The 23,931-nt window shown below is 38.3% G+C and overlaps 1 protein-coding gene across 1 annotated transcript; it reads right to left on the bottom strand.

Annotated features, from left to right (window-relative positions):
- Positions 1–2,832: 2,832 nt before the first annotated feature.
- ERI1 (exoribonuclease 1) lies at positions 2,833–22,273 on the bottom strand. Its single transcript, XM_080660356.1, has 7 exons — positions 22,008–22,273; positions 19,323–19,501; positions 14,994–15,204; positions 13,655–13,738; positions 9,639–9,748; positions 7,377–7,491; positions 2,833–4,180 (listed from the first exon to the last, which is right to left on the bottom strand). Exons 1-7 carry the CDS (start codon positions 22,113–22,115, stop codon positions 3,938–3,940), a joined length of 1,050 nt encoding a protein of 349 aa, XP_080516482.1. The 5' UTR covers positions 22,116–22,273; the 3' UTR covers positions 2,833–3,937.
- Positions 22,274–23,931: the final 1,658 nt, after the last annotated feature.

The following is a 23,931-nucleotide window of genomic DNA, read 5'->3' as shown; positions in this document are numbered from 1 at the left end:
AGGTTCATGGTGCAGAAGAGGAAACTTCTAATTGTGAAAAAGGACATTTAAAGCTGTCATTCATTTATTAACACTAAACTTGACTATGGGCAAGGCACTTTTGGAATCACACACCGTGGGAATCAAAGATGGAGAAGTCCTAGTCCCTGCTCTCAAGGAATGCACGCTTCTTCACAGCTTACTGAGTCTTCCTTCAAAACACAAGCTATCCAATCTATCCAATTTTGCGGCACATACAGGCATATTCACATCAGGGGCAGGTAGTTGCTCTGGTGACCCCACCTACAGCCTACACCAAACATAGTTATCCTGACCACCCTGCTTCCTCCTGTCTTCAATTTTACTACCAGTTCTTTTCCTCTCCCCCAAATTACTGTTTTGCATGATCACTGGGGATAATATTCATCATGATGCACTAAAGAGAGTAAGACAACTGGCCCCATCTTTAAAAAATGACCATAAACTAGTCTTCAATGATACCATATCCCTTTTAATAGATATGTTAGTGACGCCTATGGTTTTTCATTTCAATCCAGGTAGAAACTTGTCCCTAAGAAACAGGTTAAACAGGTTTATTTGGGGGCAAAAAAAAAAAAAAAAAAGACCTCAAAAAAGATTTTTTCACAGCAAATGTTTTCAAGTATTTTATCCAAAAGAACACAAAACAAACCACGGACAAAATACAGTGCTCTGGTATATACTTCAGCTGGTTCTAAAGATTGTGCATCTGAAATAATACAACAGAAACCTAGTATCTCAATATATCAGAACAAGTGAAAAGTAGAGAGCAAAAAATTAACATAGCTAATTGTTAAAGAAAAAACAAAAGGTTTTTTGTAAATAATAAATAATGAATATTAATATCATTATAGTACATAGTATATATTACAATACTAAAGAAAATAAAACCTGACAAGAATAAATTATTATTATTGATTTTCTGAAATACTAGATGGCATTCACCTCTTAAGCATTTCCCTTGCAAAAATCAAAAAATAGAAAGCAGTATTCCCTATGTTTAATTTCATCTCATCAGAACAGGCATGATTACATTTCAGCAAAATCCAATGAAAAGTCCACTTGGCCCAACCTGCATGGCTCAATGGTTGAATGTCAACCTATGAACCAGGAGGTCACAGTTCAATTCTCAGCCCAGGTTGTGGGCTCAATCCCGTGCGAGGCATGCAGGAGGCGGCCAATCAATGATTCTCTTTCATCATTGATGTTTCTATCTCTCTGTCCCTTCCTCTCTGAAATCAATAAAAATATATTAAAAACAAAGTCCACTTGACACAAGATATATCCAATAGGAGGGAAGGGCAGAGACTCAACAAAGCAATTAAAAATGAGTTCAGAGGAAGGTGAGGTCAGCAAGATGAAGGGCTTGCTGTTCCAATGCTCATCTTCCCACAAAAACAATAAACAACTACAAACCAACAAGGGCTGGGGATGGGGAAAATGGGATGACGTAGGACAAAGGGTACAAACTTTCAGTTATAAAAAGAATAAATTCTGAGGATCTAATGTACAACATGGTGACGATGGTTAATTAAACACTATTATATCCTTGAAAGTTGCTGAGACCTTAGGCATTCTTACCAAAAAAAAAAAAAAAAAAAAAATGAGGTGATACATGTGTTAACTATTTTGATCTTGGTAATCCTTTTACAATGGATATCAAATGATCACATTTACACTTTAAATATATACAATTATATTTGTCCATTATTTCTGCATAAAACCTAAAAACATGAATTAGGACTATAAAGCATCACCAGATATTTGTTTGAGCCAAAGGATATTGAGAGCTTATAATGTTGAGGTCTTAACAATAAATACAAAATGAGCTTCTTGGTACTTCGGTACTTAGTAAAAAGAAAAATAGGCAAAGAAATTAGCAGCTTGACTTAAAAAGAAACAAGAGGAGGGCAATGTAATATCTGCCATTCTCAGATTTCCCACTTGCAGCTTCAGCTATTGATGAGCCACTCTGGAAGCTGGTGAAAGGTAATTCCAGTTTTGCCATGGCATGAATTTCAATTCTATGGTAATGTGGTTAATGTGGCAAAATCACCCAAGAAGTATGTCAAATGGATCTCCTAGCATCCACATTTCAATAGTGATTTGCTATTCTCTACTCCTCTGCCATGGCACAGTAGCTCAGCAAGGATTTGAAGGGAATTCTTTAAAACTTTCAGTAATATCATACGGTGTATTATATGGTGATTTTTGTTGTTCAAAAATCTCAGCATATGTTCACTTCACCTCCAAAGTTTACTATAAAAACCTAAAACTTCTAGATGTTTTACTATAATCCACATCAGTTTGTCTAAGGGCATCATATACCCCTGTGTCTTCTATGTCCACCTGTTACTCTCTAATCATGCTGATTCTACTACTATCCAAGGACAGAAATTCATTCTTTTATGTAAGAACCCTACAGCACTGTGTATATTTTCATACCAAGAAAAATACCTACTTTTATCCTATCTATTAGGGTTGAAAAACCTCTATAAAATTCATTTGATTATAACACATAAATCATTAAAATAAGGTAGCATCACAATTATTAAATAAGAAAAAAGCAATGTCAATGAAAATGCTCCATGGGAAAAAAAAAAAAACAATGCCAATAATAAAATTGTTCAAGAAAGCTATAGGGGAAAATGCAAGTCTGAAAATACGTATTTTTAGCTTCTAAATAAAGAGTTTTCCTTTCTCAACTCTGTGAACACATTTTTGTTTTTACAACTAGTTAAGAATTAACTGTTCAACGGTTAGTGGTCACTATGTAAAATCAGTTTTTAATAATAAAACATAAAACATGGTAGAAAGCACTACTTGACTTTATTAACCTCACTCACAATGTTGAATACAAATGAAAAATTCAGTAATGATCCTTAGTTTTAAGTCTACTTCAAAGCATGGTCTCTTAGATTTAAGAATTAGGGCAGATATATGTCATGAGAAGGAGGGGAATCAAAAAGCCCAATCCCCAAATCCCACTGATTTATCTGTGTATTATAAAATCTGAGTTATAGCCCTGATATTCCTTTAAATGGTATTTTCTTCTGACTTTGCATTGTCATCAGTACTGAATTTTTAACCAGACCCTATAATCTATCACAAGTCTTACAATTATAAATTGAAAACAAACACAGACAAGTATGTGTACCAAGTACTTTATGAAATTCACCACAAACAGTTGAACTTCACATATAAACTTCAAAAATCAATAGGACTATAATATGCTTAGAAACCAAAAGCTATATAAGGTCCACCTTCCAATCTTTTCTGCAATTTAAGAAATAATTTGATCTAATGATGTTAATGTAGAAATACATTATATATTTTAACTCAATGAGATGACAATTAAAGGGAAACTCAATAAACCTTTGCATTTAAAACCAAAAAAAAAAAAAACACACATCTTAGCCCTAACTGGTTTGGCTCAGTGGATAGTGCGTCGGCCTGCAGACTCAAGGGTCCCAGGTTCGATTCCAGTCAAGGGCATGTACCTTGGTTGCAGGCACATCCACAGTGGGGAGTGTGCAGGAGGCAGCTGATCGATGCTTCTCTCTCATCGATGTTTCTAACTCTCTATCCCTCTCCCTTCTTCTCTGTAAAAAAATCAATATATTAAAAAAAAAAAAAAAAAAAACACATCTTAGACACCTTAAACTATAAAATTCAGTTCTAAAGGAACTGTTACCGTGTAACAATTACTGCTCATATAAAAGTGCTGGTGACAAATAATTCAATACGCCCTCTCCACAGAATCTGTTCACATATATGTATCTATAACTGTAAATAAGATTTTTATCTAAGGTGCTTAAATTTTGCACTGCAAGACTAGTTCAATAAGTATTCATCTGCTACCCCTTTGTAGCAACTCCAGTTATAGTGAATGATCCATGGGCAAAAGGCAAAAATGCTGTTATTTTCTAGAATGTGGCATTTGTGGAGGTGGAGCGCCCTCTATTGGTAATGAGGAAGACACACTCATTAACTGTCCTGCATGCATTTTTTCATTAATTCGGAGTTCACATCCATCCTGAAGCATTCGAACTGCTATTCGGGCAATGTTCTTGGAGTCATCAAGGCCACTGTGAGGCCGCCCATCATAATCCATTCCTAGTTTTTCAAGCATTATTGTCAGTTTGGTTTGGCCTCTAGGAACCTGAAAAATAAACAAGCAATAAATAATTCTTTATTATTCTAACAGAGACTATGAAGTAAAAAAATAAGAACTAGAAAATTAATAGTAATAGCTAAATAAAGTAAGCAAAGGGCAAATACTCCTGGTTAATTAAAGTAAATTAATAATACAAACCTCCAGGGCTCTAGTGTTTTGGATGAAAATATATATTGACAGGTGGAATCCTCAAGACATCTAAAAAGTTTACAGTTTTGTAATTTAACAAATCATTTATGAAAGGAAATGTGTTGTTCTTCTAAAATGAAGCTCTACCATTTTAACCCAAACTAATTCTTTTTCACATGGTATTTTTCTGTAATGTATTATTTTACTTGAATGACTCCTTAGACAGAGATACGAAACATATCTGACATTTCTGGATGATGAAAAATAATGGAAGATCAAGAATAAAAGATGTCCTGGCCAGTGTGGCTCAGTTGGTTGGAACATCGTCCCATGCATCAAAGGGTCTCAGGTTCGATTCCCAGTCAGGGCACATACCCAGGCTGCGGGTTAAATCCCAGGTCGGGGTATGAAGGGAGGCAACTGATCAATGTTCCCCTCTCACATTAATGTTTGTTTTTCCTCTCTCCCTCTCCTTTCCTCTCTCTCTACAGTCAATAGAAAACATATCCTTGGTGAGAATTAAAAAAAAAAAAAGAATGAAAGACAATGCCACGTATTTTTCAGCCTATTTAAATACCCGCTCCATTTAGATAAATATAAAAATCTCACACACTCCTTAAATTTCACTTTTCTATCTTTAGTATATCCTTCTCAGAAAGATTTGTTAGGTTGTACATTTTATATAAATGGTTTATATCACCTACACATCTAAAAGCCTCAGCTGCTCATCTTCACAATTTCAGTTGTACTCTTTACTCACTACACAAGGAAAGATTAACCAACGTTTTTTAAATGAGTAGATTTAAACAGGGACTCCATAAAAGAAGAAATCCAAATGGCTATTGATCATAGGAAAAGGAGCTCAACCTCATGAGTAATTAGGCAAATGCAATTTAGAACCTCAACAAGATGGCATCACACATCCAACAGACAATTTATTTATTTTTTAATCCTCACCCGAGAATATTTTTCCATTGATTTTTAGGGAGAGTGGAAGAGAGAGGGAAAGACAGAGAGAAACAATAAACATTGATGTGAGAGAAACACATCAATTGGTTGCCTCCTGCACAGGCCAGGGAGGAGCCTGAAACCGATGTACCTGACCTTGACCAGAATTGAACCCAGGGCCCTTGGTAAGCAGGCTGACACTCTGTCCACTGAGCCAAACCGGCTAGGGTAGACTTACATTTTAAATGTATGGTAATACCAGATGCTGGCAAAAACATGAAGCAATTATCAATTCATATATTCTTCAGGTGAAACGTGCAAACTGATGTAACTCCTTTGGAAAACTCTGTTTGCATTATCTAGTAATGCCAATGATACACATATCCTATACCCCAGCAATCCCACTCCTAGGTTTATAGCCTAGAGAAACCAGTGCACAAAGACACCAGAGGACATACACAAGAATGTTCCTAGCCCTACTCTTCATAAAAGCCTCAAACCGAAACCCAAATGGCCAGCCAAAGTACACCAGATAAACTCTGGTATAGTCACACAATGGGATTCTCAATAAAATAAATGAACTACAGCCATATACACAACATGGAAAATCTCAACCATAATGTTGAGAGGGGAAAGCAAAATAAACCAAACAGTCAGTATGGTGCTAATTATATCATGTTAGCAAATAGGCAAAACCTACCTTTATGATATAAAGATAAACATATACATACTAAGGCTGTACAAAAAAGCAAGAAAATGATTCCTATTAAAAGTATGAATTAGGGGAGCTCTGGGAGGAAGGGGGGATGAGTAAGTGGAGATTACAAGGGATTTCACTTTAAACAACCTGTCAAATTCCACTTTTCTATATTCATGGTTCTCAGTTTTAAGAAATGTTAAAACCACACACAAAAAACATTTTAAAACAAACAACTTTTCTCATGAACCTACTTTAGGATGTGCTTCACCAAAATGAAGTAGTAAAGGAAGAAAGATGAGAGAGATGAGAGAGAAGAAAAGGAAATCTCCTAGATGATTTTAGAAGCCTGAACAACAAATAGTTCAGATCAGAACAGGATTAAAGACTCCAGGAAGTTATTCCCCAAAGGGGGGAAAAAAAAAGACAGACTACCCGGATGTTCTGAGTACAGATGCTGAGAAGTGATTTGCAGTTTCAATGGAAAGGAACAGGATAAGAAAACTAAAGAAGTTAATTATTAAATCTGAGGAAAAGCTATGAACACAATCCATCATCATCTATAATAATGGAAGTGTAATATGCTAATTAGACCGGACATCCTTCCGGATGTCCTTCTGGACGACCTTCCGGACAAAGCTGGAGCTGTGAGGGAAGCCTGGATCCCGGGTGCCAGAGCGAAGCCGGTGCCAGCAGATGGGGGAAGGAAGGCCTACTCTTGCACAAATTTTGTGCATTGGGCCTCTAGTAGGAATATAAACACTGAATAATGATTCAGTTGTAGAGGTAATGTTAACTATTATCACAAAGTTGCAAGGAGAAGGACATGCATAACGGTGGCTTTTCAAAAGAGCTAAATCTTCATCTTCCATTTTAGGAGCTTAATATATACCTCAAACTGAAATTCAGGAAATAGTATAAACACATAATTTAGAAATATTAAGGTCAGTATTAGAAGAAATAGTTTTAAAAAGTTGAAAGTGTTCAGGAGAACAGAAACCAGTACTGATAAGGGCCATGGTGGAAAACTGCCAACTGTTAACAGCTTTGCAATATTATATTTTAAAAATTTTCATTTAATAAATGTTTTACATGTATTAAATTTGATAAAATTAAAATTCAGTGGTGATTAACTGTTCCACAAACAATCCACATATTGAATACCCCAACAGTTTCAAACCTTTTATTGATGATCATATTAACCTACTTACATAACAGATTAAAAGAAAAAACAGCTTCTCTTTCTAAACTCATATGAACATAACTAATTTGGAATCTGAAAAGTAACAACTAATTAGATGGCCTTTTCCTGTGAAAAGCACCTAGTAAATCATAACTTAATGTGCATGCAAAAAATAGTAAACTTATCAACAGCTTAAAAATATAATCAAAATATAGAAATTGTACCTTGTAAAAGTTTCCATATGACTTTCGAATATTGATCCACTTTTTAGCAAAAGGAGGATATTTGAGCCTGCTGAGCCGGCACTGAATGTTCAGGAACTTGCTCATATCCCACGAACTTGTAAATCAAAAATAGGAAATAAATGGATAAAATAAATGCTATACTATTTTTACAAATGAGTATTTTAACTCATTCTATGTTTTTTATTTACACGACACCTTTCTTTCTTATACTTACACATAACATAGAGCTTAGAAAATTAAAATCTTCTTCTAAAATATGAATTCAAAAATAAACTTTAACAAAAAATAAAAAGTTGGGTATATCAAATTTTTTTCACAAACTAATCTATTAGGGTTATCTTGATTATTTTTATGGTTCTGATTATCTAGGCCAGTGGTCGGCAAACCGCGGCTCGCGAGCCACATGCGGCTCTTTGGCCCCTTGAGTGTGGCTCTTCCACAAAATACCATGGCCTGGGCGAGTCTATTTTGAAAAAGTGGCCTTAGAAGTTTAAGTTTAAAAAATTTGGGTCTCAAAAGAAATTTCAATCGTTGTAGTGTTGGTATTTGGCTCTGTTGACTAATGAGTTTGCCGACCACTGATCTAGGCAAACCTCTATCTTGTTGAATATTTTTTCATAATTCTAAAATAATTCTGCTAGGCTTACTTTTAGTGTCAGGTTTATCATATTGGGAAGTTTTGTGAGGGTATATTTTGAAATACAATAAAAATAAATGAACAAAAATACTTGAAAGAAATAAAAGGAGCTGGTATCAGGTAGTTAAGAATTTGGTCTACTACAGTATGTTCCTATAATACTAATCAACCTGTGTAATTAAATTGTGTTGGTTCCATATGTGGGTTTTACTAGCCAGAGGGAGACAGAATAATAGCAGTCAAACTTATAACCTTCAGCAGGAAAAAAAAAAACACACACAACTCTCAACTCAGCTACCGTAATGGCAACAGGAGTACTTTCAATGCATTTTAAGAAAATTAAAAATAAGTGCCTGTCCCCAGGATCCCATTGCTTCCACGCATGTGTAATATCCTCTCATGCAACTTTAGTAAAGTCCCCACCTACGGAGATGCTTGCCTGGCTGTCCAAATTACGTCTGGAGTTATCAATTACTGCCTTTATTAGTGCTCTGGTTAATTGCACAGGTTTTGAATGGTCTGTCGCAGAATGTGAGGTTTTTACAGAATCGCACACACTGTGTTACAACAAAAACATCTGTATACTTGAGCAGGAACGTTGATCATTCGTGTTTGAAATCAATGAGATTTCTAAAGAGGTCCATCAACATTTTCCCAAACGTGCATTGTTAAAACATCATTACAATGTGATTAAATGCAATGCTCTTTCCTTGTTGTATGTGAGGGTCTCTAAACCCTTTAAGGAGGTGACATCATAGCTGTAGTGTACAATCTGAAAATGTAGTGTCCACAGTTTGAAACAGAAGTTGTTTAGAACTTCCTTCTTGAACCTGAATAGCATTATGGGAGGAGCTGCCTTGGCACAGCTTCTTTTGATGTTCCTCATTTCCCAGTTAGTCTTTCATTTCACAAATGCCTTTGGAGCATACATTTTCAACTCAACACTACAGTAAAGCGCTATATGAAAGACCACCAAATAGCCAAAGTCCCTGCTCTGAGAGGATTTTTAATCTCTCTGCAAACCTAAGTCTTATGTACATAAAGTTTAGATATCAGAATATTTAGTCAGATGCTAATATGAATGGTACACATCAGAGAGGTTTTTATATGACTTCAAGGAAAAAAAAAAATCAATGTGAATTGTAGTGTCCAGAGTAAACATGTGGTAAGCTTTGTATAATAACAAAGACGTGGTAAAGGAAGAGAGCCTTCCAGTAGAGAGAAAAGCGTAAGTACATAGGAAAAGGATAAACCATGTGATCCATGGGCCTGCCTGACTAAAGTAAAAAAGCATGGCAGGTGCCTTAGGCTACCCAGGTAAGGTAACATTAGATGGGAGATCCTTGAACGCAAGACTGAAGAGTTGGACTTTTCTGAGCAAGAAAGTGTCCTTATGAAAACAGTTTTAGTTTTACATATTAATATATATCTTTTTCTAGCCTTCCAGTCCTGGATTAGACTGTTTTTCATTGTTTTCAATGATAACAAAAGGAAAAACATTGTCTCCTTTAGTAAATAACATTCTTATGGTTATTCTAAAAGTTAAATAAGGACATCCTTAATCTTAAAAAGTAGGTAAAAATACTATAAATTTTCCTACTTACCCATCTGTTAATATGCAATACTTATACTTTGTTCCCAATTCCTTCAATTTCATCCAGTCAATTACTTTTTTCAGTACCTGAGGGAAGGTATCAGCTCTGTCTACCTGATCCTGAGGATATAAAAGTAAAATATACAAAAATCAGAGTAGCTACATGTAGTCATATAAAATACCCAGACACAAACATTGGAGGGAAAGGAACAGAGTGAGAGTCTTATCTATAATGTTTTAAATTCATGATTTTCTTGGCTGAGATACACCTAACATTTCATTTTTAAGATAATTAAAAATTGTTTATAGCCAAGTATTAGGGGACTACTTTCAAGTGAAGCACATAATCCTCCCGAAATTAAGACTTAAGATCATCCCCAATGGTTCTCTTTTTGTAGGCCTCAACCTAGTAGCTTACCAATTCTCTGGAGTAGAGAAAAGGGAAATCTCTTCTCGCTAAAAGCCATAGCCCTCTACACTAATCATTCTCGAAGCTCACATCTTTCTACCACATACTACATACCACTGTCAAACTGATATTCCTAAAATGTGAATCTTACCCCTCACATCACTTTCATACTTAAAATCCTCCAAACACTCCCCAAGGCTTTCAGGATAAAAAGACACACAAGACTCTTCATGACATGGCAGGCCTCAGCTACCACTTTACGTTTATATGGGAGCATATGCCTGTGAACCATCATGAAATACTTACAATCCTGCTGTTACACCTAAAATGCCCAGTCATGCCAAAACCGGTTTGGCTCAGTGGATAGAGCATCAGCCTGCGGACTCAAGGGTCCCAGGTTCGATTCCGGTCAAGGGCATGTACCTTGGTTGCGGGCACATCCCCAGTAGGGGGCGTGCAAGAGGCAGCTGATCGATGTTTCTCTCTCATCGATGTTTCTAACTCTCTATCCCTCTTCCTTCCTCTCTGTAAAAAAATCAATAAAATATATTTAAAAAATAAATAAATAAATAAATAAATAAATAAATAAATAAATAAAATGCCCAGTCATTCTTTTCTACCTATTGACCTATCGTGACTCAGCCCAAGTTCACCAACGTGAGCAAGTTTCTCCCAGGACAGCCCTGTCATAGGAAGCCTTTTTTAGATGCCTATGATACCCTGATGAAATACTGACTTACTTGTCAGCCTTCCTAACCATATTGTAACCACTGGTTTCTTCTTTGTGTCCTCCTGAATATAGATTGTTAACTGAACTGAGAGACTGACTGACTTGACCACCTTTGCAGCCCTAGTACCTTGGCAAAATAGTATAGTAGGCACTCAAATATTTGTTGAGTCAGTGAATGAATGAATAAATAAAGGAGCTAAATAAATGAACAAAGGGCCTGCCACATTAGAATACAACCAAAAATCAGAGACTAAAAAAATTATCTTTTTATAAATAAAAATTATCTTATATATATATATAAAATAGAGAAATAAGCAAATTAGGTCAGGATGCCATAACGGTAACGACCAGCTCAGGAGGAGGGGCTGGGTGCGGCCCTGGGCCTGAGAGAATAACACGCAGGCACAGCCTGGAGCCTGAGAGAAGAACACACAGGGGCACCCGCTCCAAGCCTCTGCAGCGCAGCTGGGGGCAGGCCCCCAGTGGACATGGACATGGACACACACACACACACACACACACACACACACACACACACACACAGCGCCTGCTGAGCCTCCCCGGCGAGGCAGGGGGCAGGCCCCCAGCAGACACACAAACACGCACAGCGCCTGCTCTGAGCCTCCCCGGCGAGGCTGGGGGCAGACCCCCAGCAAACACGGACGGACGGACACACACACACACACACACACACACACACACACACACACCACACACACACACACACACACACACACACACACACACACACACACAGCGCCTGCTCCGAGCCCCTCCGCACAGTCTGACATGCCCTCATCCTTCTCCCTATCTCATATCCTGGAATTATTGTTCCTTATTTTGACAAGTCACTTGAGTGAACCAAGTAGCACTATCATATCCCAGTTAAAAAATCATCAATTACAGTGAAACTACACTTTCACTTCATCTCAGCCACTATTTCCAAGGCTGTACTCTAAGCCTTATCACCACCTGCAACTGCTAACATCAGAAATCATAGCATGGCCCTGGCCAGCGTTGCTCAGTGGTTAAAGCATCCACCTGCCCACTGAAGAATCTCAGGTTCAAGGGCACAAACCTGGGTTGCAGGTTTGATCCTCAGCCCTGTTCAGGGCAGATGCAGGAGACAACCAATATATGTGTCTCTCTCACATCGATGACTCTTTCTCTTTCTCTCTCTTTCTCAAAATCAATGGAAAAATATTCTCTAGGGAGGATTAACAAACAAAAAAATAAATCATAGCATGTTGTCCCTGACATCCTATTATATGATTTCTTCTTTTGTTGTTTTTTTTTCTGGCTTATCAATGATCTCCTCCTCCTCCTCCCCATTCATATTATTCTTTGCATAGGCTGGGCTGTGGGTTCACCTGCATCAGTGGAGAAATAGAGTCCCCACTAGGTATTTCAAACAGATAGAATTTAATATTGGGAATTGGTTACCAAAGGATTGGAAAGGAAAGACTAGAAGAGGAAAAAAAAAGTGAAGTTAGAGATTAATAGCTACAGTAAGCCATTCTTACTCTCATGGATGAAGGAGCCAGACCATGCCCTGCTGAGGCTGCTGAGAACTTGCTGCTGCCATTGGAACGGTGCTGCCAAGGAAGACAGCAGCCTGCGGACTGCACTGCCACTGCCACTGCCACTGCCACTGCCTCTGCCTCTGCCTCTGCCCCTGCCCCTGCCCCTGTCCCTGCCCCCACCCCTGCTGAGCCCAGTGAGGAGCAGAGAGTGGAGCTTCTCCACTGCATCCATGCTCCTCAGTGAGAAGTTAGCTGCCAGGGGCATCTAGGAAACGCAGTTTCCCCTGAACTACAGGAAAGCACAGAAGGGCATAGATGGAGCTCTGAGCCAACAGACAAAACCTACCCTTTGCCTACTCGGCATTTATTCTCACCTTTTACCCTATATTAAACTTCCAGGAACAATAGCAGGGTCACACAAATACCCCTTAAATAACTGAAGATGCTGTCACTTTCCCAAGAGAGAGGCACAAGGTCTCATCAGTCATTATTTCCATCTCTAGGTGATCTGCTCCCATTTAAATTTTCTTAGAATAAAAGTAATCATCAGTAATATTTCTTATCTATAATAATAAAAGTGTAATATGCTAATTAGATTGGACAGCCTAACGACCTTCCAGACATCATTCCGGACGTTCTTCTGGACAAAGTTGCGGCAGCAGCAGTTGGGGCGATCAGGCATGCAGGCAGAGGCAGTTAGGGGTGATCAGGCAGGCAGGCAGAGTGGTTAGGGGTGATAAGGCAGGCAGGCAGAGGGGGTTAGGGGAGATGAGGCAGGCAGGCGAATAATTAGGGGTGATCAGGCCAGGAGGCACAGGGGATAGGAGAGATGAAACAGGCAGGTAAGTGATTAGGGGTGATCAGGCAGGCAGGTGAGCGGTTAGGGGCAATCAGGCAGGCACAGGGGTTAGGGGTGATCAGGGAGGCAGGCGGAGTGGTTAGGGGTGATCAGGCAGGCAGGCGAGCGGTTAGGAGCCAGTGATCCTGGATTGCGAGAGGGTGCAGGCTGGGCTGAGGGACCGCCCCCTCCCCTGCACAAATTTCGTGCAGAGGGCCTCTAGTACTGTATATAAAGTCAGGTTGAAAACAGATATATTTTTAAGCTTTAGCTCCAAGTTCAGCACAGTAACACTTATTTTACTAACACTGCAAACAAATGAACCTTTAGATTCATCATTACAACTCCTTCAAAGGAAAAGTTGAGAAAAATTTTAGATATAAAATTTGTTTTTCTATTTCTTAAACATTACAATATGAAAAATCTTTACCAAGCAAGCAAAGTACATATTAACTTAAACTATGAAATAAATCACTAATTTCAAAACAACTTTCAAACTCCTGAAAAAGGAACATAGAATTATAACCTGAGTAATTCCAGTTAAATTGATGCAGAAATCAGAAAGCTGGGTGTTAACCTCTGGTCTCACATACTGCTGAAACGTATCTTCCTATAAGAAAAGGACAGCAAGTTAATGTGTTTTTAGGACTTAAGATACGTGACACATGATACATGACAAATGCAACCCACACAAAATTTTAACTATAGGTACTTATAGCATAGAACTTCTGGTTTTAACAATTTAAGGGTACTTCCCTGTTCGCAAAGCACTCTGATTTTCCCCCTCATAATCCATTTTAATTAAGGCAGTGCTGATAAATTCTCTAGAAACACTCTGATTTTTTATTTTAAAAATTATGTTTCAGTTTTAAAATTTTTACAATAAAGCAAGTGTCTGCAAGCAAGCCAGCAAACTGAAGTTTAAATAAACATTTTTCAGAGAAACATGATGTAGATCATTTTGTTTGTAATATTTTGAAACTGTCAGACTATTAAATGCAACCTCTACTTCAAGATACTAAAAGCTTTTCAAATTATAATCCCTTTAAATACCAATCTTCAGTTAAAACAAATTACCTCCAGATTACTGCTCTCTCATTTACTCCTCAATAGTCCTTACTATTATACTAAGATTCCATTAAACTGAACTCTGAAGTCAAAATTTGACTCTATGATATCTCATAGTATTGGGAGTAACTTTTGGATAGATGAAATGTTATGATATATTCTCTCTCAGATTTTACAAGGCGAACAGTATTATTATGGAGAATTCCTGGTGACTTCCTGAACTAGTAACACGGATAACTAGTATCTAAAGCATATATATTTACATGGCTTAGAAGCCTAGGTTATGAGAGTTGTTTCCCCCATAAACTTTTCACCAGAAAGATGGCCAGTTCTAAGTTGAAAGGTGATTTCTATAAATTATCATTTTCAGAGATCAGAGGATATATTAGCCTTAGCAGTGGTTCTCAACCCTGACTGCATATTAACTGAGAAGCTTTAAAAATTATTGACATCAGGGACCTCAGCATAGAACAACTAACCCAGAATCTCTGGGGTAAGAGCCAGGCATCAGCACTGTTCTTCACAACCCAGGAGATTCTGAAGTCTAGCCAGATATGTGTTCTAAGCAAACAGAAAAAACACTAATTTTAGCTACTGGAAAAGGAGAAAGCAGACTCTAAAGTTATTTTATTATAGCTTTTCTATTAATCAAGCTGATACAAAGCACAGAGCAAGAGCAAAAGGCCCACTTAGAATTCTAATTCTAGCTGAAACAGCAACTGAGATCCTTTGCCTTACTAACCAATCCCAGAATAGTTACTGCTAAAAGTAAAATTAAAATATAACAATTCACTTACTATTTCTAAGGTACCAGTATTCAGTAAAACAACAGGAAATTCAATTATTTCATGTATGAACTCGGGTGGGTTACCCTCTTCACAAGTGGCTTCAAAGTCAATAATACAAATGTAGTCGTAGTAACTGTCAGCACAATTGTCCTCTTTCAACATCAGCTTCTGCTTCTTATAATAGTTTTTAAGCCTCTTCTTTAGTACATCCTTTACTCCTCTAAGGAAAATAATAAAATTAACTCTTAGGTGAATTTCATGGTCAAGAATCTGAACTCTTACCTGCTGTCACTGGATTGAACACCTACAGTGACAGCATAATTTAGTAAATGTTAACTAAAATAAATGTAAAGAAAACAAGACTCAAAACTCATTAAGCAAAGAACAAATTAAAATATTATGTTTAATACAGCATCAATATTTTCTTTCGCAAGTACCTTTTCATTTTGTAGTATTTAAGAGCATTTTCTTCAATATATTCTGGTACTTTGAACCATAAGCCTTGTCAGCATACACCACCTACATAGCCATATTGCTTTAAGATTAAGGTGACATACATGACACAAAAACTGAAAATAATATTGGCTTATTCTACTGGCCAAATACAAATTTCAGAGTATAAAAATTCAAGTAAATTGAACATATTGTGCTATCTCTTTCTTTTGGTTTTTGCAGGTTAGACAACTAAAAAAGTCCATATGAATATGAAAACATATGAGCCTAGTATATAAACCAGGATGTCTGTTAGTTATTTAACTAGGAAAACTAATTCAGAAGGCACCTTAGGCCCTGGCAAGGTCGGGAGCAGTGTCCCAATTCGCCTAGGTCATGGTTCAATCTCCAGTCAGAACACATACAAGACTTAACCAATGAATGCATAAATAAGTGAAACAAATCAATGTTTCTCTGTCTCTCAAAATCAATACACTAAAAAAAAAAAGATACCCTAGAGTGACCTATGTCCAGAAAAACATTGTGATACTCAGTAAGTTAATTAGATGTAGCTTTCTTATTTACCACAGATAGAATATGATTTAGATTTCAGTATTACAGGTATTTTTAAAATACATGTTCCACAAATGGGGAGTGGGAAATGGTTGTTCTAAATACGTAACAATGGCTGGTAATGGTGGTCACCCACATTCTTCAAACAGTATGTATTTCTTCAAAAAAATTAAGAATAGCCCTAACCGGTTTGGCTCAGTGGATAGAGTGTCGGCCTACAGACTGAAGGGTCCCAGGTTCGATTCCAGTCAAGGGCATGTACCTTGGTTGCAGCCACATCCCCAGTAGGGGGTGTGCAGGAGGCAACTGATCAATGTTTCTCTCTCATCGCTGTTTCTAACTCTATCCCTCTCCCTTCCTCTCTGTAAGAAAATCAATAAAATATATATTTTTTTAAAAAGAGTAACAACCAGTGCTCAGACTTCCTTCAGGACCTATTGGTTGAGTCCTATAAATGGCTTGCAAATGCATAATGGCAGTAAAAATTAGATCTTATTAATTAATGTGTAGGGACAAGTAAAGTATTTTGGTCACATCAGCAATTAGTGACTACTAAAAAAAAATGTTTTTAACTTTTGTTTTCCTTTCTAAACTACCATTGAAAAGCAATCCTGTCCATGAAAATATTGATAATTAACCAGTTAGTTGTTTTAAGAGAAGATACCTTAATATATTTATTTATTGGCTTGAGACTTTCCAAATTACCAACACCTAGCAAGGAAACCCCTTAAACACCTCCCAAAGCTGTGTCATGTGACAGCTTTGGATTACTTTGTCTTAATTTCTTTTCTTTCTTTCCTTTTTTTGGAAGAAGCTATATTTTACTAAATGGTTGCCTGTAAACCTAATGGCAACACAAACATATAACTAGTTGCTCCAGAGAAAAACTTCCATTTTTTACATCCTCCTTGTCCCTCCACATTCAAATCATAATTTTTGCCAATTCCAACTCAGAAAAACATCCAGAATTCCCTCTGGTATGGCTCCCATCAGCTTCCTGGACTATGGCAAATGCCTCCACTATCACAACCCTCCTATTCATGTTTACACTGCTTGAGAACTAAGCACCAGTGCCAATGTACTGATGAAAATACCTTCTTGGCTCCCTTCTGCTTACAAAGTAAAATGCAAACTTTTGCATAGAGTTTCTTCACAACTTGGCTATGACCTATCATTTCAGTATTTTCTTCAGATGCTCCCACTCCCATGGTATATAGCATATTGTAGACAAAACATACTACAATTCATTGCCTGAATATGTAGTATGCTTTCACGTTCTATAACTTTGGTTGCACATAGCAAAAAAAAAAAAAAAAAAAAAAAAAAAGTCATGTAATAGAAAACATACAAACAAAAATTGGTAGGAGTTTTTAGTTCTTTTTTTTAATATATTTTATTGATTTTTTACAGAGAGGAAGGGAGAGGGATAGAGAGTTAGAAACATCTATCAGCTGCCTCCTGCACACTCCCCACTGGGGATGTGCCCACAACCAAGGTACATGCCCTTGACCGGAAGCAAACCTGGGACCCTTCAGTCTGCAGGCTGACGCTCTATCCACCGAGCCAAACCAGTCAGGGCGTTTTTAGTTCTATTTGCCTGAAATAGAACTGTTTGGCACATTAATTCAAATGTCACCCCAGAATTCCTAGACAGGCTCTTTTGTGTATTCTATACCTAACTTGGCCAGACCTCCAATATAGTACTGGTCACTCTGCATTTTGATTATTTGTTTGTATGTTTTCCCAAAGACTATGAGCTTTCCAAAGTGGGGAATGTATCTGTTTTACCTTTAGAACTTTAATGCCTGGTGTAATGTCTAGAATTCAGTAAGTGCTTATATATACACAAATGTATTCACATACATCTAAATCTCTAGCTCTCATGCAAGTCAGGAGTAAGCAATTGGTCTTCACATCTAGGAAGGACAAAAGCTTTGCTCAAAAAATCCATTGGTTACAGGTTGCATCTTCATTAAAAAAAAAAAAGTCAAGGGGCCCAACCAGCGTAGCTCAATGGTTGAGCTTCGACCTATAAACCAGGAGGTCATTTCCAGGTCAGGGCACATCCCCAGGTTGTGGGCTCAATCCCCCATGGGGGGAGGGGGGGGAGGGAAGGGGTGCAGGAGACAGACAATCAATGATTCTTTATCATCATTGATGTTTCTATCTCTCCCTCTCCCTTCTTCTCTGAAATCAATAAAAATAATTTTTTTTAAAAAAAGAGTTAAGGAGAAATGAAGTAAAAATTTTCTTCACAAATTAAGATGTAGACAATCTAGAAGAAAAAAATACACGTGTGCTCCTTTGGAAAGTAGTAGAGGCTCTACTTTAAAGGAAAGAGGAGCAATACTCCTTCTAAGAGAAGAAGGATTCAGGGACACCCAGAAACAATAACTGTTTTCTTCTGCTATATGTAGTCAATTTCTTCCTTGATGCCTATAAGTTCTATTGTCTATCAAAACTTTCATGTTTTTCTGGATTACCAAAGCTCATTCCTGCCCCATGCCCCAAGTCAAAATAATTTGTTTTGCAAGAAAATTAGTAAAATCTTAAATATGTATACATCTCACTGAAGATACACACAACACACACACACACACACACACACACACACACACACACACAGCTGGCTAAGCTGCACTGAACTTTCATTCCATATACATAATGCATACTATTATTTTGCCTGGTTTAGAAATCAAAACAGAAAAAAAATACTTCCTGGTAGGTGAATGACTTTTTAAAATAACCTGGTTTCAAAGAACCCTCCTTACAAAATCTATATATATAAAAGGCTAATATGCAAAGTGTCCCCTCGGGAGTTCGATCGCTCTCTATGATGTGCACTGACCACCAGGGGCCGGTGCAGAACGAAGGAAGGCCCCTGCAGGCAGCCAGAAGACCCTGATCAGCCCTGATCGCAGGCCAGACCTAGAGACCCTACACGTGCACGAATTTCGTGCACTGAGCCTCTAGTAATACATATGGACAAAATAAATTATTCAATCTCATTATAAAATATTATCCAGCAACCAAACGAGCAACTGAAAGAACTTAAAACACTTGGCATAATAAGATAGATATTCCTATACACTACTGGTAGGCTGTCAAAATATTCAGAGACTTCAACTCCCCAGTCCTAGTCAATCACCTAAAAGACTGACAGAAAAAAAAGAGTTGCACACACAGATTCAAGTACAGACAAGAATATAAATTACAGTTGTTATTTGAATTTTTAATAATGGTTATTTCTTTATGGTAAGATTATTTTTAACTTTTTCAGTGTTTTCAAGATTTTCTAGGATGAGCATGTACTATGTTTATAATTTTATTTACCTGGTTTCAAGCTTGAATTCTGAAAGTTTAGCTCTGAGTTCGTCCTTACTCATTCTATTAATGCAACCATTTGTAATAGCAATTTCTTTGTAAACTGGGTCACTGAAATCACTTGAATTGGAGGTAATGAACTTAGATCCTTTTGTTTCTTGGCCATCATATCTACATCGTTGCTTTTTCTACAAAAAAAAGAAAAAGATGTAGTTTAAAATTAGTACAAGCATCTTAAAGATTCAAACTTCTGAGGATGGGGTCTCTTTGTGCTCCATGTTCAATGAAACATGCCTGTTGCAATCACTGGAAGGAAGGCAGGATAGGAAGAGATGTGTTTCCAATACAATTGAGTGTTCTCTCCTGAGTCAAGAAGTTCCTTATAAACAATGAAGCTAACTAAAAAGAGCACTGATGTTGAGAGTACAGAGCCAGAGCTGACCATTTACCAGCAGCATGACCTTAGGTAGTTACTAATTAACCTCTGGTTATCCATTTCCTTATCTATAAAACAAAGTATAATAATTGTCTCAAATGGTATTTGGTATTGGTAATGGTAAATAGTATTTAGGCAAGATTATTATAAGGATTAAATGAGATTATGTGTATCAGGCTCCGAATACCATACCCACCTTCGATATTAATAAGTGGTAATTTTACTTATTACTACCACAGATTATAGAACAGACCTTTTCACTAAAAATATTCTAAAATTTACAAACTAATTTTTAAATTACTCATTACAACATTATGCATGTATAAAGCAATGACTTCCTGAGGATTTTTTCACCTGACTTCATTTCACAATGCTAACAGAAATTGCCCAATATAAAAACAACATAGACTAGAAATCTAATTCAAAATTTCCTAGTACCCAAGGTAAAAAAGAAAATGTATTCAGTTTCAAGCAGACAATTTCCAAAAGTCACATATAACAGTTATTCAGGGTAACTATATTATAACGTTATAAACCTTTCTTCTTTTCTTAATTAAAAAAATTCTGGGTTTTTTGTTGTGTTTTTTTTTTTTTTTTTTTTTGCCTGGCCAGCATGGCTCAGTGGTTGAGTGTCGGACCTATGAATGAGGAGGTTGCTGTTTGATTTCCGGTCAGGGTACATGCCAGGTTGCCAGCTTGATCCCCAGTGTGGGACATGCAGGAGGCAGCCGACCAAAGATTCTCTCTCTTCATTGATGTTTCTATCTCTCTCCCTCCCCCTTCCTTCTGAAATCAATAAAAATGTTAAAAATAAAACTGCATTCAGACACTAAAAAAACACCTTAAAATAGCAGAATTTAACTGGACTAATACTCTTCCAAAGGAAGAGTTCTGATGGAATTTAAACCTATTTGTTTAAAATATAAAAATGCAACACTTATTTACAAATACAATTGATATTAGGAATAATGGAAATTTACTTAGCTAACTTCCAACAACAACAACAAAAAAACTCTGCTGGAGAATGAAAAAAACAACAACAACACAACAACCCACATCATCATTTATTAAGAGTATCCAACAACAGATCTTTAACAAATATGGCAGTCACTAAAACCAATCTGGAACACAGACCCAGGCCTTACTTATGTCACCATATCTGAAAGTTTTAAGACTGAAATATCATGAAGTATATTCAATTATACTTCTCTTATTAAACTCTAAAAATTATTCTTCAACTGACTTACATGATGATGTTGTTGGCAGTGCCACAGACTGAAGAGGGAAATGGGGTGAAAGAAGAATGGTTCTCTAGAGAGAAGGCACCTGGAAGACCTTCTTCAAAGTAACATGTAAAGGAGAATGAGGTAACTGTGCAAAAACCCCCAGGAGGAGCATGCAGGGCCAAGACCCTTAAGGAAGGCAAGGCAGCCAGGGCCCTGGGAGCAAAAGGAAGAACTGTGTGCTGAAGCAGTTACTGTGGGCACAGGAACCAAGCCCCGCGGGGCAGCACACTGGCGACGAAGGAGGGGAGCAACCCAGCCAGACGGGTAATTAAAAAAGATCATTCCAGCTGCTACTTGGAGAATTAGCTGCAGGATGGAAACAGGGAGCCTCTTGCAAGTAAGCATTCACTCTAGGAAGTACTCAACATTAATTTGTTATTAACAGGAAATGACGAATTTTAGTATTAGATTGTTTTACACTCCGCAGCGCTGGTCAAAATAACTATCTTCATTCAAGAAGATGAATACCTAAGCTCTTAAGTCCGTTTTTACAATTGTGCCACTGTAACTACCAGTGAACCGTCAAAATCATTAAGAAAATCAGTCACACGTATGTCTATATGAGACAGTAATAAATGGACAAAAATGAAGGACGAAGCTCTAACAGACACAAAAGGCTGGAAGGAGATGGGCCCAAAGGTCTCCAGTGACATACACGTAGTGTGATTTTTAGAAAAACACACAGCCTGCCAATTACCGATACTGTCTGGGGAGAATGACCACAGCCACCGTGCGCACAGCACGTTTAGATCAGAATTCCCACTCAACTTCTCAAACCCCAGTTCACGTGCTTCCCTCCTTGCCTGATGACTCTCACCCAGAAGGCAATTCGGACCAGCGAGAGCTCTAGGACAACCACCCTGAGGAAAGGCTCCCGGAGCTGGGAGCGTCCGGGTTGCGGACCCCGCGGAACACCCAGGAAGGAAGGGGCGCGCGGGCGTCCGGGGCGGCGGGCGCGGGCGGGCTGCTCACCTCGAGATGCCGGAGCTGCGGCTCCTCCCCGGACCCGGACCGCGGCGACTCCTGCCGCGCGGGAGCCACGGCCTTGCCGCCAGGCTGTAGGCTCTGATCAACCTCCATGCCGGGTGTCACGTAAGAAGAGGACTGTGGAGACCGACACTCGCTCCCTCTCACGGTGCCAAACTCGAAGACCTCGCCTCTCTATGAGGAAAAACTACCGGCTGGTGTTCCCGCGGCGGCGGCCACACAAACTCGAGCAGACACCTCCTACTTCCGGGAGCGTGCGGCGTCTCCACGCCGCGCAGGCGCAGTGAGCCGGCGCGCACGAAACGCGAGCGTAGGGGCCGACGCGGGCGGGAGGAAGGCGGAAGGAGGCGCTCGCGAGTGAAAAATGGGCTTTCCCGCCCGTACGCGGAGGCGGGCTCCTGTGGAAGTTACTCAGGGGTCTAGACCCCAGTCATTAGAGGATACCACAGAGTAAATGATCCCATCAACGTTTTGTGAGAAGGAGAGGTGAATTTTAACCATAGCAAATAAAATAAGACATCTTCTTCGGGACAACAAGAAAAAATGGGTCGGCACAACTAAAAAAAACAAAACAAAACCTGAACATAATGTATGAAACAACTGTCTTCAGACAATGGGCAACAAGCAGTCTGGACTGTCGTACCTGACAGAAAAGAAACAAGGTGAGCCCTCTATCACCCTGGTTTCCACCTAGAGGTAATTTCCAGTCTGAGGGGCGGGGAAGAGGAACTCGGAGGCTGAGGGAAACTGAGAAGACAGAGGTCTTAGGAGTTGAGGAGAATGGGATGGGTTTAGGGGGTTTGTAGGCCAATTGGTTGGAATTTACGATTTGGAGTTCACGGAGAAAGAGTTTCAGAAATCTACGTAGAAATACCCTTGAATCTTTATTAGAATAAAAGTCAGTGACTACGTCATGGGAAACTCTACAAGGCCGGGAAAGAACAATTTTGGGGGAACAGTAAGCCAAACGCTTCGCAGAGCTCACACAGGACTAGGAATCATGAGTTCCCTGCAGCCAGAGTTGAATATGTCTAATTCCCTTCAAAAGGCTGGGACAAAACCTAGGACTCAAGAACATTAAATTCAATATACCAGGCATCCAGTCAAAAATTAATAGACATGCCAAGGAATAAGAAAATATATCACATAGGCGATAGAACCATCCAGAAAGGACAAAAATGGTGACATTAATAGGCAAGGACTTTAAACACCTATTATAAATGCACTCAATATGCTCAAGTATTTAAAGGAAAAGATGGCAGGAGAGAAACAGGAATTTTTTTTGTGTTGTGGTTTTTTTTTTTAAGGCGATGAGTGTTGAATTTCTGGAGATGAAAAATACCTGAAATTTCATGACTCTCTGGGTGGGAGCATTAGCACATCAGGCACTGCAGGAAAAATAATAAATTTGCAGACACAGCAATAGATACAATCCAAAATATAGCACAGAAACAAAATAGACTGAAAAAAAAAAAAAAAGACAGAGCCTCAGTGACATATGGGACAATATACAAGAGGCTAATTGCAGCCTCAGAAAGGGGATGAGGGTAGCCAAAACCGGTTTGGCTCAGTGGAAGAGCATCAGCCTGCGGACTGAAAGGTCCCAGGTTCGATTCCGGTCAAGGGCATGTAACTTGGTTGCGGGCACATCCCCAGTAGGAGGTGTGCAAGAGGCAGCTGATAGATGTTTCTCTCTCATCAATGTTTCTGACTATCTATCACTCTTCCTTCCTCTCTGTAAAAAATCAATAAAATATATTTTTTTAAAAAAAAGAAGTCTTCAGAAAGGGGATGAGGGTAAAGAAAAAAATATTTGAAGAAGTAATGGGGGAAAGTGTTGCAAATTTAATGAAGTATATAAACTACAGATCCAAGAAGGTCAAAGTAACCCAAGTAGAATAACTATAAA

The sequence above is a fragment of the Plecotus auritus genome (assembly GCF_963455305.1).
Source record: "Plecotus auritus genome assembly, chromosome: 3".
NCBI classification, from domain to species: domain Eukaryota; kingdom Metazoa; phylum Chordata; class Mammalia; order Chiroptera; family Vespertilionidae; genus Plecotus; species Plecotus auritus.
Note: the sequence above shows the minus strand (reverse complement) of the source record. Positions and strands in the feature narration are given on the sequence as shown.